The 16,129-nt window shown below is 34.9% G+C and overlaps 1 protein-coding gene across 1 annotated transcript; it reads right to left on the reverse strand.

Annotated features, from left to right (window-relative positions):
* Positions 1-4,224: 4,224 nt before the first annotated feature.
* On the reverse strand, positions 4,225-15,906 carry LOC145982624 (uncharacterized). The gene is made up of 2 exons (XM_083116010.1): positions 15,336-15,906; positions 4,225-5,072 (listed from the first exon to the last, which is right to left on the reverse strand). Exons 1-2 carry the CDS (start codon positions 15,904-15,906, stop codon positions 4,225-4,227), a joined length of 1,419 nt encoding a protein of 472 aa, XP_082972136.1.
* Between the last annotated feature and the right edge of the window lie 223 nt (positions 15,907-16,129).

Raw genomic sequence — 16,129 nt, forward strand, 5'->3', positions numbered from 1 at the left:
ATGGATCCCGATCAACTCGTAAGGTTCAGGTTTGAAGGATTGGTAAATATTTGGGGAAGTAGTAATTTATGATCATATTAGCTATATTTTTTAGACACTCTACAAGTACTAAAAGTACTGTCATTTTATGTACAAAAACAAAATGCTGCAGTCCTTCGAGCAAATCAAGAAATTGACATGGCTACTTTTCAAACATTGAAAACGATTGATTCACCATGTAGGAGGACGGTGGTTCAGGAGTTAGATTGATTGACTGATTGATTTGGTGTTTAAGTCCAATTTATGCACAGTAAGGCTAATCGGGACTGGACCTGGGATATGAATCACTGTCTACCTCCACCGGGTATCGAACAAGGGACCCATTGATTACAAGGCAACGATGCTACCACTGCGCCTTCGGAGAGGCTCTTTCAGGAGTTAGAGGAAAACCATATGCATTTATTTCAAACATTGGTGTACAATATGATAGCTGGTTTCTTTTCGCATGTAGTCCTAATAAATGTTTCGTTTGTTTCTCCTCAGATAAACAGTGGTTAGTTCATATAGGGTTACTCGTCTCACAAAATATTCATGACATTTATTATCATTTATATTGTTTTGTCATAAGTATAACAAGAATAATTGTTCAATTCATTGTACATCATCGTTCAAAATCACTTAAGAGATGTATTTTAATATCAGTGCATCTCCTAACATGATTACTCTCTACATCATATATAATTTACCTTGGGCAGAAATAATAAATTTGATATAATCATCACTCATCATTCATTATCATTTACCTTTCATTATTATTCATCATATATCATTACTCACTCATGGTCAGCAGCAAGCACATAAATCCATATGAAATAAAAATGTAAGAAGCCTGATATATACGTATTATCATAATCATAGTCAGCACTCATTTTCACGGTCACCAGGATTCGAACCTGGGACCATAAGCAATGCCCATTAACTACGATGATTATATTAATTCAAGATAAAACAAAGAGGATTATTCTAGCTACTTGGAGATCCGACTCTAACTACGTAAGCTCTGTAATCTACAACTCTTGCACTGCGATCTTACTTTTCGAACTCCATAATAGTGTCTTTTGTACATTAATAGAAAAACCATTAATTCCAAACTCCAACGTCTGTATAAATTATCTGTGACTCATATCCGGCAGAAACGCATATATAAAATACAACAAAAGGGTTAGGTTAGGGTAAAAACGGAATACATAATAGTATCTTTTGTGCACTAATGGTAAACCATTAATTTTAAACTCACACGTGTGCATGAGTCATCGATGACTCATCTCCTCCTCCACCCGCCGACACGTGGCCCTAGATTAATTAACAATAGCGTCACCCCTCGATAAGGAATGAAAAAAACCATTAATGTCAATTAAAAGGTCTATTGTTAGGCGTTAAAGATTATTGATACTACTAACATATAGATAGATAATTATATCTTTATCTATATTGATAATTATAAATATAGATTGAAATATATATAGAAAGTAAAAGATAAATATAGATATAGATAAATTTAGATAGATGTAGGTAGTTATAGATTTAGATAGAGATAAAAATATAGATATATATATAGATAGATATTTATATATAGTTAGATATAGTTACAGATACAAAGAGATATAGATTTAGAAAGATATAGAAATAGATATATATTGATATATATATATATATATATATATATATATATATATATGTAGATAGTTATTAATATAGATTAAAATATATTTTGTGATATATTTAAATATAGATAAAGAGACAGAGAAATGTATATATAAATAGATATAGATTTAGGAAGATATAGATAGATATAATCTAGATAAGAATAGATATAGATTAATGTAGATAGATAATTATATCTTTATCTATATTGATAGTTATAAATATAGATTGAAATAGATATAAAAGTAATAGATAAATAAAAATAAATTTAGATAGATGTAGGTAGTTATAGATTTAGATATATATAGATGTGGATAGATATAAATATATATAGATATATGTATAGATAGATGTAGATATAGATAGAAAAGCTACATATAAAAATAGATATAGATGGATAGATATAGATAGAAAATTATATTTTTATCTGTATTGATAGATATATATAGATTGAAATAGATATATTTATTTAGATAGATGTGGATATAGATAGATGATTTATATATATATATATATATATAGATAGTTATAAATATAGATTGAAATATACTTATACATAGATAGAAATACATATAGGTGAAGAAATAGATATATATAGATATATATATATATATAAAGATATAGAGATTTAATTATAAATAGATATAAATTTAGGAAGATATAGATGCAGATAGATATAAATATTGATAGATAAAGATACATATAATATAGATATAGATACAGATGAATATAGATATAGAGATATTGATATAGAAATATAGATATACAGCTAGATATAAATAGATATGGAAATAGATAGTTATATATATGAATTGAAATGGATATAGAGTTAGATATATGTAGATATAGAAATAGATAGTTATAGACATACATGATAGAGATACATATAGATATATAGATAGATATAAATATAATTAGATTTAGATATAGATATAAATTTAGATAGATTTAGATATAGATATAGAAACATATAGAAATAAATATATATTAAGATAGATGTAGATATAGATAGATTATGTATATATTTATGTAGATAGTTATAAATATCGATTGAAATAGATATAGAGTTAGATATATATGGATATAGAAATAGATAGATATGGACATAGATGATAGTGATACATATTGTTATAGAAAGATATAAATAGATATAGATATAAATATATATATAGATAGATATATATTGATAAATATATAGAGATCGATACTTGACTTACTTGACTTAATTTCTGTTGTTCCCTGTGGAACATAGGGCATCTACAAAGCATCTCCACCTGGTCCTACTGACGGCAATTCTCTTCACTGCATTCCAGCTCTTTCCTTCCTCCAAGGCCTCAGCGTGAACAGATATTCGCACGTCTGTCTAGGCCTCCCTCTTTTCCTTCTTCCCTGCGGGTTCCAGTCTAGTGCCTCTCTCTCGACAGCCTCATTTTCCTTCCTCAACGTATGCCCTATCCAATTCCTTTTTCGCCGCTTTATTTGCATGGACACCTCGGTTTCTCCAGATTTTCTCCAAAGTTCTTGGTTTTGAATCACTTCTGGCCAAAAGATATTCAAAATTTTTCTCAGGCAGCGATTGATGAAGGTCTGTAATTTAGAGGTAATCGTTTTTGTTACTTTTCATCTCTCAGACCCATACAACAGTACAGACTTAACATTACTTCGAAAAATACGAAGTTTGGTCTTCATAGATATATTCTTGTTTTTCCATACTGGATAGAGCCTCACAAAGGTACCATTTGCTTTTTGGATTCGTTTAGAAACATCCTGTGCAGCCCCTCCGTCTTTTGCCACCACGCTACCCAGGTAAGTAAAGCTATCCACATTTTCAATAATCTCTTTACCAATATTAAACGGGGGTTGTTTTTGTGGAGTTAATCCTCAGTGCCTTGGTCTTCTTGGAGTTAATCACAAGTCCTGCTTTTTTTGCACTTTCTATCAGATCTGCTAGTTTTGTTTGCATATCATCATGTGCTTCAAATAAGAAGCACAAATCGTCTGCAAAATAAAGGTCTTCTAGTCTGTTAGTCAATCCCCATTGGATACCACGTCTTTTCCCTCCTATTACATTCCGCATCACTGCATCGATCACGATCAGGAACATTTTAGGTGATAATATACAACCTTGTGTCACTCCAGACTGCACATCTATTGGTTCAGATACACGGCCTTCATGTATAACTCTATATGTATAATCACGGTACGTTTCTCGGATAAGATCAAGAATTTTTGTGGGCACTCCATATCGTTTCACTTCCTACCACATTGCATTTCTGTTGAATGCTTTCTCGAAGTCAACGAAAACTGTATAGAGACGAGATGACCATTCTATACATTGCTCCATAATTATCCGCAAGGTGTTAATTTGATCAATACAGGAGCGATTTGGTCGAAACCATGCCTGTTCTCTTCTGAGTCTCAAGTTAACATGCTCTTTAATTCTGTTTAGAATAACTCTAGTCAAAATCTTACTCGGAATGGAGAGAAGTGCTATACCTCTCCAGTTGTCACACTTTGATGTATCCCCTTTTTTCGGTAGCTTCACCTCCAGTCCTTAGGCATCACTCCCTCTATCCATATCTTCTCAAATAAGGGCTGCAACATATTTGCTGTGGTGTTTATATCACTTTTCATCACTTCCGGTGGTATGTTGTCGACACCAGCTGCTTTACAATTACGTACCTTTCTCAGAGCCTGTTTAATCTCTCCTAATGTTGGAACATCCGTCCTAATTCTTACACTGGGGCCAACATCACCATCATTCTCATCTTCCTCTTCCCCCTGGTCTATCTGAGCATCCACAGAGCGATTAAGGGTTGCAGCGAAGTGCTCCCTCCAACGTTTCAGTTGGTCCCCAGTATTCGTAAGGAGGATACCATCTTTACTTCTCACTGGTCGATTTCTCTGCATCTGTTTCCTTGACAGAACTTTTTTAATTTTGTATAGTTCCTTAAGATTCCTCTTTTTTGCTGCTTCCTCCGCCTGCTGAGACAGATTGTCTACCCAATTTCTTTGATCCCTACAAACACTACTCTTTACTTCTCGGTCCTTCTCTGTATACTTTGTTTGCAATTCTGCCTTCCTTGCCCTTGTCCTGCTTGAGTTCATTGCCTCCTTAATTACTTTTTGCTCATTAATCCTTTTACAGGTCAGAGTCATCCAATCTTTTTTCCTCCTATCCTTAAAGCCCAGAACCTTTTCACTTACTTCTGCGAAGGCAGATCGAATTTTTGTCCATTCTCTTTCAATTGTTTCATTCTGCTCACTTTCATCGGTCAATACTTGGAACCGATTTCTCAGTTCAATCCTGAAGGTTTCGTGGATATTCTTATTCTTCAACTTACTAACATCATACCGCTTACTTGTCTGTTCCATTCTCTTCTTCTCAGCTTGAATTTTCATTTTAAAGTTAGCCACTAACAAATGATAATCACTCCCAATGTCCGCACCTCTCTTGTTTCTTACATCCTGTAGCGAACGTCGCCACCTCCGTCCAATTGCCACTTGGTCTATCTGGTTTTCTGTTCTATGGTCTGGTGATACCCACGTTACCAGTAGTGGGAAAGGCCATATTATAAACTCGAGAAATGATGAGCCCCCCTCAGGCAGATTTGGCTACACTTAAAACAAGTTCAACATGCCCATATGAGCTTTTTGCTCAAGTGTGGAACCCTGTCTAATCCAAGATTTTTGTAAAAATGCCCTCGGGAATTTCCCGTGAAATGATGACCCCCTCAGATTGATTTGCCCGCACTTACAAAAGTTGCATCAGCCAGATTGTTGTCCATAAGCTTGTTAAAAATATGCCTCTTTTGATATTGTTTTGGATACACTTGAAATTAAGCCAAGATGCTCATAAAACCCACATACACCCACACCCACCCACACCCACCCACACACACATACACACACACACACCCATACACACACACACACACACATATGTTTACTTCTGGTTTATTTCTATTGCATCATGTTGTGCAACAAATTATTATCCAATATTATGCAACAAATTATAAGGCAAGAGTTCTTGCATCATGCTGTGCAACAAATTATTATCCAATATTATGCATGTGTTGTTTTCTGATTGGTTAATTATGACATAATGTGATGATGTGTTATATTCTGATTGGTTCATTGTTTCAGTTTTAATCCGTGCTTAGGGTATATAAAGAGATTTTGCATTACATATCAGCCAGTATTGTGAGAGTGGCTGAGGAGTACAGATGTGTTGTTACAGTGCTTCTCATACTACAGGCCTGTTTGGTTTAATATATAACATTTCTTATTATTCATATTAAATATATTTCTGGTAAATTGAACAAAAGGGATTATATTTTGTATAAAAAATCTGATATTTGTTACATCCAGCTTGTTTGTTGTAATCCACTCATATTTTGAGTCAGGCTTATATCTGTCCCAGCCTGTTATACAAAAATCAATACATAACACACAGTGTTAGGTCATTGCCTTTCTAGGACATGCATGTCTGTGCAGGCATTTGTGGAAGGTTAGTGTAGATCAATATTTATTCTCTTTTTCCACTTGTAGGCTATTAGCTTTACAACCTGGCATAGTAAGCATAGAGTTTTGATTAAAACCCAAGAAATTTTATATAATAAACCGATGATAAAAAATTAATAATAATATTAATAATAATTAATAATATTAACATTAAATATATACAAGAAATATACAAAGCACACTGCTGAACTCAACTTATATTTTTTATTCAGTATAAAGTTTTGAATTGAAGCCCAGGAAATTTTATATAATAAACAACAACAAAAATGTCGAATCAAAAATATTGTAATCAATGCAATAAGAATATATCCAGCCCCAATTGGGCTAGGCATCAAAATAATTGTGTTCTAGATAAATGCAGAACCCCTACAACAACATGCCCCAAATGCCATAGAAAATATAGCATGGAATATTTCACTTATAAACATAAAGGTACTTGTTCTGCACAGTCATCAACATTGCCCCCACAACCATCTACATCTGGTCTGAAAAGGAAGCTTGAAACACCTGTTAATGCTGGACCAGCAAAGCAGCCATGCTATGCACCACCTATCCATAGCAGTTTTAATGGCCAACTTAGGGATCACCGGTTTGTATCAGAGCCAAAATGTGACATTAAGAATTTTTTGAACAGTATAAATCCAGATGTGCAGGCAATTCTAAATGCACAAAATGGCTCTTATAAGCTGTCCCTCAAATTGTTTACACAATATAAGAAGCCAAATGGCACAAAATTTACACAGCCCCACATAACAGAAACTGTACCGGTATATTCAAATGCAAATTCAGACAAAATAATAAGCAGTTTGATAGATCAATTGAATATTAAACACTCTGAATTTGCTGGAAAAGAGTCTGGATGGAGCCTATGCGGATCTCCGCACAAGCTCTATGTTAATATTTCTGAATTCAGCCCATTACAAGGATCTACATATTTGCCATTACCTGCCAATATTAAAAACAAACAAGCCGTGGTTAATATAAAAAATAATGATGAGAAATGCTTTTTGTGGTGTATGTTAGCTGCTTTGTATCCAGTTTTAAGGCATCCTGAGAGAATAAGTTATTATAAACAGCATGAACATGATTTTGATGATGCTATGGAGGGTTTAGAATATCCAATGTCTGTTCAGAATATTGATAAATTTGAAAAAAAGGGCAGGGATATCAATGGTAAACAATTATCTATTAATGTATTTATTTGTTCTACTGGCCGTGGCAATTGCTTGATAGATCCTCTCAGAATCAGTACACTTGATGATGATTCTGCTGTTCCGATTGATCTGCTCTTAATTGAAGGGGATGACACACACCATTACACTCTGATACACAGTCTTGAAGCTTTAGTCAGAAAACAACAAGGCAAATCCAATACAATATTCAAGTTGTGCAGAAGATGTTTGACTGTATTTGATGGTTAAAAAATAATAAATGGGGTTCGTGAAAGGAATGCAGAAATTGCTAAAAACAAGTTAATTGAGCATCTGAAATACTGTGGCAACCATAAACCTGTTCATATGGTGATGCCTAATCCAAATGAAAATGCCAAATTCAAAAAATTTGAAGCCTTGTTGGAACACCCAGCATATATAGTCTGTGATTTTGAATCAAACCTCAAACCCCTTGCATTCTGCAGCCCAGATCCTGATGAATCTTCAAGTACATCATACCAGCTACATGAACCTTCTAGTTTTTATTATGTAATTGTACAGGATGGTGTTGTTAGTAAAGTATATTTATACATGGGAGCAGATGCCATCAAAGAATTTGCACATAGAATAGAAAATGAGTGCCATGACATAGCATCTAATGTCTTATTAAAATCAAAACCCATGTTGCCTTTAACAGAGGATCAGAATGAAGATTTCAACAATGCAGAAAAATGCCCGGTATGTGATTCTGAATTTTCAGATACAAATATCAAGGTGCATCACCATTCTCATACAGATGGTAAATTCTTAATGGCCCTGTGTAATAGCTGTAATATTAATATCCAGAGACCAAAATGTGTCCCTATATTTTGCCATGGTGCATCTAATTATGATTTCCATCATCTGATCAGGTACGAGGGGTTTAACAAGCAGAATTTAAATATTTTAGCAGAAAATAATGAAAAATATATTGCCATTAGCAAAATAATTAAAGTTAATGGTGTTTCTATTCACTTAAGAATCTTGATTCCTACAGAATTCTGTCTGCTAGCCTGGCTACACTGGCCAGTCAATTATCTGATGATCAATTCAAAATCACATGTGCTTTGTTTCCAAATCAGGACCTGAAATTAATTAGGCGGAAGGGTGTATACCCATATGACTATGTTACAGATTTTTTTAAATTTGATGAGTGTTCTCTGCCACCACAACAAGAGTTTTACAGCAAAATCAGAGCATCTGGAATTACTGATGATGATTATCACCATGCCCAGTTGATGTGGAACAATTTAAAATGCCAGACATTTGGTGATTATCACAAGGCATATTTAAAACTTGATGTGACCCTCTTAGCTGATATACTTCAGGCATTTAGAAAATCTTCCATTCAAAATTATAAGCTGGATCCAATGTAGTTTTACAGTGCTCCGGGCCTAGCATGGTCTGCAATGTTTTTAAACACTAAAATGCAATTGGATCTGATCCAGGATCAAGATATGTATCTGTTTATGGAACAATGTATAAGAGGAGGCATGGTGCAATGTTCTCAGAGATATGCCAGAGCAAATAACAAGTATATTCTCAATTATGATCCAGCACTGCCATCAAATTATATACTGTATGTGGATGCAAACAGCCTGTATGGTTATGCTATGATGGATAAACTGCCATATGCAGGGCTTGAGTGGGTTGAAGATTTCAATATTGAAGATCTTAAGGATTTTGATGACAGTAACTATGGCCTGTTCTTAGAGGTTGATCTGACAATTCCTGATGATTTACACAACACATTTTCTGATCTGCCCCCAATTCCTGAGGTTGAGTGCTCACCTGGCTCTAAACAAAAGAAATTGATGATGACTCTAGAGCCAAAACAGGATTATGTCATATATTACAAAAACCTCCAGTTCCTGATGCATCATGGTGTTCAAGTGACCAAAGTTGGCAAAGTTTTGAGGTTCAGGCACTCAAGATGGTTGAAACCATATATTGATACAAACACAGTGCTTCAAACATCTGCAATGAGCCAATTTGATAAGACCTTGTTTAAATTGATGGTCAATTCTGTGTATGGCAAAACAATAGAAAATGTCAGAAAATATACTGATGTTAAATTAATTACTGACCCCAGCCGGAGCAAAAAATTGATAGCAAAGCCAACTTCAATTACAGAAGAATTTATGATGAAAATATGGCACTTTTCAACATGAAAAAAAGAAAGATTAAGTTTGATAAGCCTATTTATGTAGGGGCTGTGATATTGGAATTGGCCAAATTACACATGCTGGAGCTCTATTATAATGTGTTGAAGCCTTTTTATAAGGATCGTGTAAAACTGATGTACATGGACACAGATAGTTTTATTCTTGATAATCAAACAGAAGATGTTTATCAAGATATAGCACAGCCTGAATTGTTTAAATATTTTGATACCACTGAACATTCAAAAATTAAACACCACAACGAAAAGGTGCCTGGCAAGTTAAAAGATGAGACACTTGGTGATGTTATTGTGGCATTTGCTGGGTTAAGGGCCAAGATGTACAGTTTTGAAACATGTAGTGGCGCTGTTGCCAAAAAGGCCAAGGGCATTGGCAGAGTGACTGTAGACAAAGAGCTTGAATTTGAAGATTACAAAAATTGCCTCAAATTATGTAGCACAATCAGAACATCAGAATCCAGAATTCAGAGTGTGGATCACTTGTTGACTACAAATATTGTAAGAAAAGTGGCTCTGGATCCACATGATGATAAGAGATGCATTTTATCATGTGGCATACATACTCTACCATGGGGGTCATTGTGATTTGAAAAGTGGTAATCAATGCCCAATTACAGAGCATGATTTGAAATAAATAAACATGCCTATGAACTTATTTGGGTTCAAAAAACAGGCTATTATGGACCTGCCAACACCACAACCCTCTTCTGATATGATATCTAAACTAAGTGCTTTGTTAATTATTCATCTGAACAGCATACTTACAGATGTTGATGATGAAACAGGTAAAACATTGTACATATTTAACAATAATTTAAATCATTACCAATTACCTGTAGGTGGTCAATTGCAATTTATTACAACCCCTGAGGGTAATGTCAAGATTTCAGTAGGGAGAAATATTGATAGAATTAAGCACTCAAACATGGTTTCTGGCACTGTATACACTGTTTCTGCTGGTGACTGCTTATATATTGAGGTCCCTGGATCCTATGACAAGCTTATACCTTTTTTATAGAATTAAGAATTAGATATTCAATAATAAATAACCACTAAAACAAAATGCCTAATGATATATTTGGCCATACAAGACATGAAGATCACAGTGATGAGATTCTGATGCTTGATGTCAGAGTGAAAAAATTAAGAAGTGATTTACAAGCTTTACAAACCACACTCAATGCCAGTCTTCAACTAGAAATTACAAATTTACAATCACAATGCATGGACCCTCTTCTTAAAATTGACTCAGAACTCAAAGTGCTGCTTCAGAAATATACTGATTTGGCTACATTGGATAATTTTCAAAATTTAGAGGAAGCTGTAGCAGCTCTTCAAGCCAAATTTAAGACCCAGGCCAGCAACTCTGAGCAATTGAAACAACAATTGGAAGAGCACATAAATAATGTCAAGACACAGCTCCAAACAATTGTCAAAAGCATAAAATCACAAGAAGATTTTGATCTAGTGATTTCCACTCTAAAGGAACAGATTCAATCACTGGAGATACCTAATCTGGACCCTCTGAACAATGCCATAGCCGAGATGGCAGAAGATGGCAAGTTGTTCATAAAATTTTCAAGTGTCTCAATTTTTTCTTTAACCTCGGCTATGCACTGTGTTTGTATCAATATATGGTTTCAACCATCTTCAGTGCCTGAACCTCAAAACTTTGCCAACTTTGGTCACTTGAACACCATGATGCATCAGGAACTGGAGGTTTTTGTAATATATGACATAATCCTGTTTTGGCTCTAGAGTCATCATCAATTTCTTTTGTTTAGAGCCAGGTGAGCACTCAACCTCAGGAATTGGGGGCAGATCAGAAAATGTGTTGTGTAAATCATCAGGAATTGTCAGATCAACCTCTAAGAACAGGCCATAGTTACTGTCATCAAAATCCTTAAGATCTTCAATATTGAAATCTTCAACCCACTCAAGCCCTGCATATGGCAGTTTATCCATCATAGCATAACCATACAGGCTGTTTGCATCCACATACAGTATATAATTTGATGGCAGTGCTGGATCATAATTGAGAATATACTTGTTATTTGCTCTGGCATATCTCTGAGAACATTGCACCATGCCTCCTCTTATACATTGTTCCATAAACAGATACATATCTTGATCCTGGATCAGATCCAATTGCATTTTAGTGTTTAAAAACATTGCAGACCATGCTAGGCCCGGAGCACTGTAAAACTACATTGGATCCAGCTTATAATTTTGAATGGAAGATTTTCTAAATGCCTGAAGTATATCAGCTAAGAGGGTCACATCAAGTTTTAAATATGCCTTGTGATAATCACCAAATGTCTGGCATTTTAAATTGTTCCACATCAACTGGGCATGGTGATAATCATCATCAGTAATTCCAGATGCTCTGATTTTGCTGTAAAACTCTTGTTGTGGTGGCAGAGAACACTCATCAAATTTAAAAAAATCTGTAACATAGTCATATGGGTATACACCCTTCCGCCTAATTAATTTCAGGTCCTGATTTGGAAACAAAGCACATGTGATTTTGAATTGATCATCAGATAATTGACTGGCCAGTGTAGCCAGGCTAGCAGACAGAATTCTGTAGGAATCAAGAAATCTTAAGTGAATAGAAACACCATTAACTTTAATTATTTTGCTAATGGCAATATATTTTTCATTATTTTCTGCTAAAATATTTAAATTCTGCTTGTTAAACCCCTCGTACCTGATCAGATGATGGAAATCATAATTAGATGCACCATGGCAAAATATAGGGACACATTTTGGTCTCTGGATCTTAATATTACAGCTATTACACAGGGCCATTAAGAATTTACCATCTGTATGAGAATGGTGATGTACCTTGATATTTGTATCTGAAAATTCAGAATCACATACCGGGCATTTTTCTGCATTGTTGAAATCTTTAATCTGTTTCTCTGTTAAAGGCAACATGGGTTTTGATTTTAATAAGATATTAGATGCTATGTCATGGCACTCATTTTCTATTCTATGTGCAAATTCTTTGATGGCATCTGCTCCCATGTATAAATATTCTTTACTAACAACACCATCCTGTACAACAACATAATAAAAACTAGAAGGTTCATGTAACTGGTATGGTGTAATTGAAGATTCATCAGGATCTGGGCTGCAGAATGCAAGAGGTTGGAGATTTGATTCAAAATCACAGACTATATATGCTGGGTGTTCCAACAAGGCTTCAAATTTTTTGAATTTGGCATTTTCACTTGGATTAGGCATCACCATATGAACAGGTTTATGGTTGCCACAGTATTTCAGATGCTCAATTAACTTGTTTTTAGCAATTTCTGCATTTTTTTCACGAACCCCATTTACCATTTTTTGACCATCAAATACAGTTAAACATCTTCGGCACAACTTAAATGTTCTATTAAATTTGTCTAGTTGTGTTCTGACTAAAGCTTCAAGATTTTGTATCAGAGTATATTGGTGTGTATCATCCCCTTCAATTAAGAGCAGATCAATCGGAACAGCAGAATCATCATCAAATGTACTGATTCTGAGAGGATCTATCAAGCAATTGCCACGGCCAGTAGAACAAATAAAAACATTAATAGATAATTGTTTACCATTGATATTCCTGGCCTTTTTTTCAAATCTATCAATATTCTGAACAGACATTGGATATTCTAAACCCTCCATTGCTTCATCAAAATCATGTTCATGCTGTTTATAATAACTTATTCGCTCAGGATGCCTTGAAACTGGATAGAAAGCAGCTAAAATACACCACAAAAAGCATTTCTCATCATTATTTTTTATATTAACCACGGCTTGTTTGTTTTTAATATTGGCAGGTAATGGCAAATATGTAGATCCTTGTAATGGGCTGAATTCAGAAATATTAACATAGAGCTTGTGTGGAGATCCGCATAGGCTCCATCCAGACTCTTTTCCAGCAAATTCAGAGTGTTTAATATTCAATTGATCTATCAAACTGCTTATTATTTTGTCTGAATTTGCATTTGAATATACCGGTACAGTTTCTGTTATGTGGGGCTGTGTAAATTTTGTGCCATTTGGCTTCTTATATTGTGTAAACAATTTGAGGGACAGCTTATAAGAGCCATTTTGTGCATTTAGAATTGCCTGCACATCTGGATTTATACTGTTCAAAAAATTCTTAATGTCACATTTTGGCTCTGATACAAACCGGTGATCCCTAAGTTGGCCATTAAAACTGCTATGGATAGGTGGTGCATAGCATGGCTGCTTTGCTGGTCCAGCATTAACAGGTGTTTCATGCTTCCTTTTCAGACCAGATGTCGATGGTTGTGGGGGGCAATGTTGATGACTGTGCAGAACAAGTACCTTTATGTTTATAAGTGAAATATTCCATGCTATATTTTCTATGGCATTTGGGGCATGTTGTTGTAGGGGTTCTGCATTTATCTAGAACACAATTATTTTGATGCCTAGCCCAATTGGGGCTGGATATATTCTTATTGCATTGATTACAATATTTTTGATTCGACATTTTTGTTGTTGTTTATTATATAAAATTTCCTGGGCTTCAATTCAAAACTTTATACTGAATAAAAAATATAAGTTGAGTTCAGCAGTGTGCTTTGTATATTTCTTGTATATATTTAATGTTAATATTATTAATTATTATTAATATTATTATTAATTTTTATCATCGGTTTATTATATAAAATTTCTTGGGTTTTAATCAAAACTCTATGCTTACTCTGCCAGGTTGTAAAGCTAATAGCCTACAAGTGGAAAAAGAGAATAAATATTGATCTACACTGACCTTCCACAAATGCCTGCACAGACATGCATGTCCTAGAAAGGCAATGACCTAACACTGTGTGTTATGTATTGATTTTTGTATAACAGGCTGGGACAGATATAAGCCTGACTCTAAATATGAGTGGATTACAACAAACAAGCTGGATGTAACAAATATCAGATTTTTTATACAAAATATAAGCCCTTTTGTTCAATATACCAGAAATATATTTAATGTGAATAATAAGAAATGTTATATATTAAACCAAACAGGCCTGTAGTATGAGAAGCACTGTAACAACACATCTGTACTCCTCAGCCACTCTCACAATACTGGCTGATATGTAATGCAAAATCTCTTTATATACCCTAAGCACGGATTAAAACTGAAACAATGAACCAATCAGAATATAACACATCATCACATTATGTCATAATTAACCAATCAGAAAACAACACATGCATAATATTGGATAATAATTTGTTGCACAGCATGATGCAAGAGCTCTTGCCTTATAATTTGTTGCATAATATTGGATAATAATTTGTTGCACAACATGATGCAATAGAAATAAACCAGAAGTAAACATATGTGTGTGTGTGTGTGTGTATGGGTGTGTGTGTGTGTATGTGTGTGTGGGTGGGTGTGGGTGGGTGTGGGTGTATGTGGGTTTTATGAGCATCTTGGCTTAATTTCAAGTGTATCCAAAACAATATCAAAAGAGGCATATTTTTAACAAGCTTATGGACAACAATCTGGCTGATGCAACTTTTGTAAGTGCGGGCAAATCAATCTGAGGGGGGTCATCAATTTCACGGGAAATTCCCGAGGGCATTTTTACAAAAATCTTGGATTAGACAGGGTTCCACACTTGAGCAAAAAGCACATATGGGCATGTTGAACTTGTTTTAAGTGTAGCCAAATCTGCCTGAGGAAGGCTCATCATTTCTCGAGTTTATAATATGGCATTTCTTGTGAGGAAATATAGTACCACCAATAACTAATTCATGGCTAGCACAAAAGTCCACAAAAAGTTGTCCATTCTCATTTCGCTCTCCTAAACCATGTTTACCCATGACATGCTCAAGGCCTTCGTTGTCTTGCCCAAGCTTTGCATTTAAATGTCCTCCAATTATTATGATATCCTTCCTTTTTTGCTTCTTTATTGTTTCATTGAGCTGCCTATAAAACTCTTGTTTATCTTCAGGCTCTGCTACTTCTGTGGGTGCATAACACTGTATCATAACGATGTTTCTGATAGTGGTTTTGAAATGTGCCACAATTATCCTCGCAGACACTGGATACCATTGAATAAGGCTCCTTTTTGCTTCCTTGTCCATCAATATACCCACACCATCACGGCTCACACCTTCACCCTCAGGTCTTCCGGAATATATGAATGTAACTCCTTCATGGGTATTTACCTCTCCAAACTCTGACCATCTGACTTCACTTATACCTAGGATGCTCAGACAATAGCTATTCATGCAGGCCACCGCCTGCCGTAGTTTTCCACTCTCCCTCAGGGTTCTTACATTACATATTCCAATTCTCGTTGACATTTTCAGGCCAAATGTCGTCGTCTTAGAATCAGTTCGGCTTCCTCTTGTTGATGTTCCTTTAATAGTGTGATTTAAAGTGTGCGGGTTATTGGCCCACAGCACCCGACCTTGGTGATGGGACTGCCACCTGAGCCTCCAAGCAGACTAATTTTCTGTTGGGGTATTTTCCCCTAGTCTTTTAGGATCCCTCCTCCACAAGTCAGTGGCTTTTTCTCATATTTAT

Source organism: Lepisma saccharinum, chromosome 2, assembly GCF_977018435.1.
Source record: "Lepisma saccharinum chromosome 2, izLepSacc3.1, whole genome shotgun sequence".
NCBI classification, from domain to species: domain Eukaryota; kingdom Metazoa; phylum Arthropoda; class Insecta; order Zygentoma; family Lepismatidae; genus Lepisma; species Lepisma saccharinum.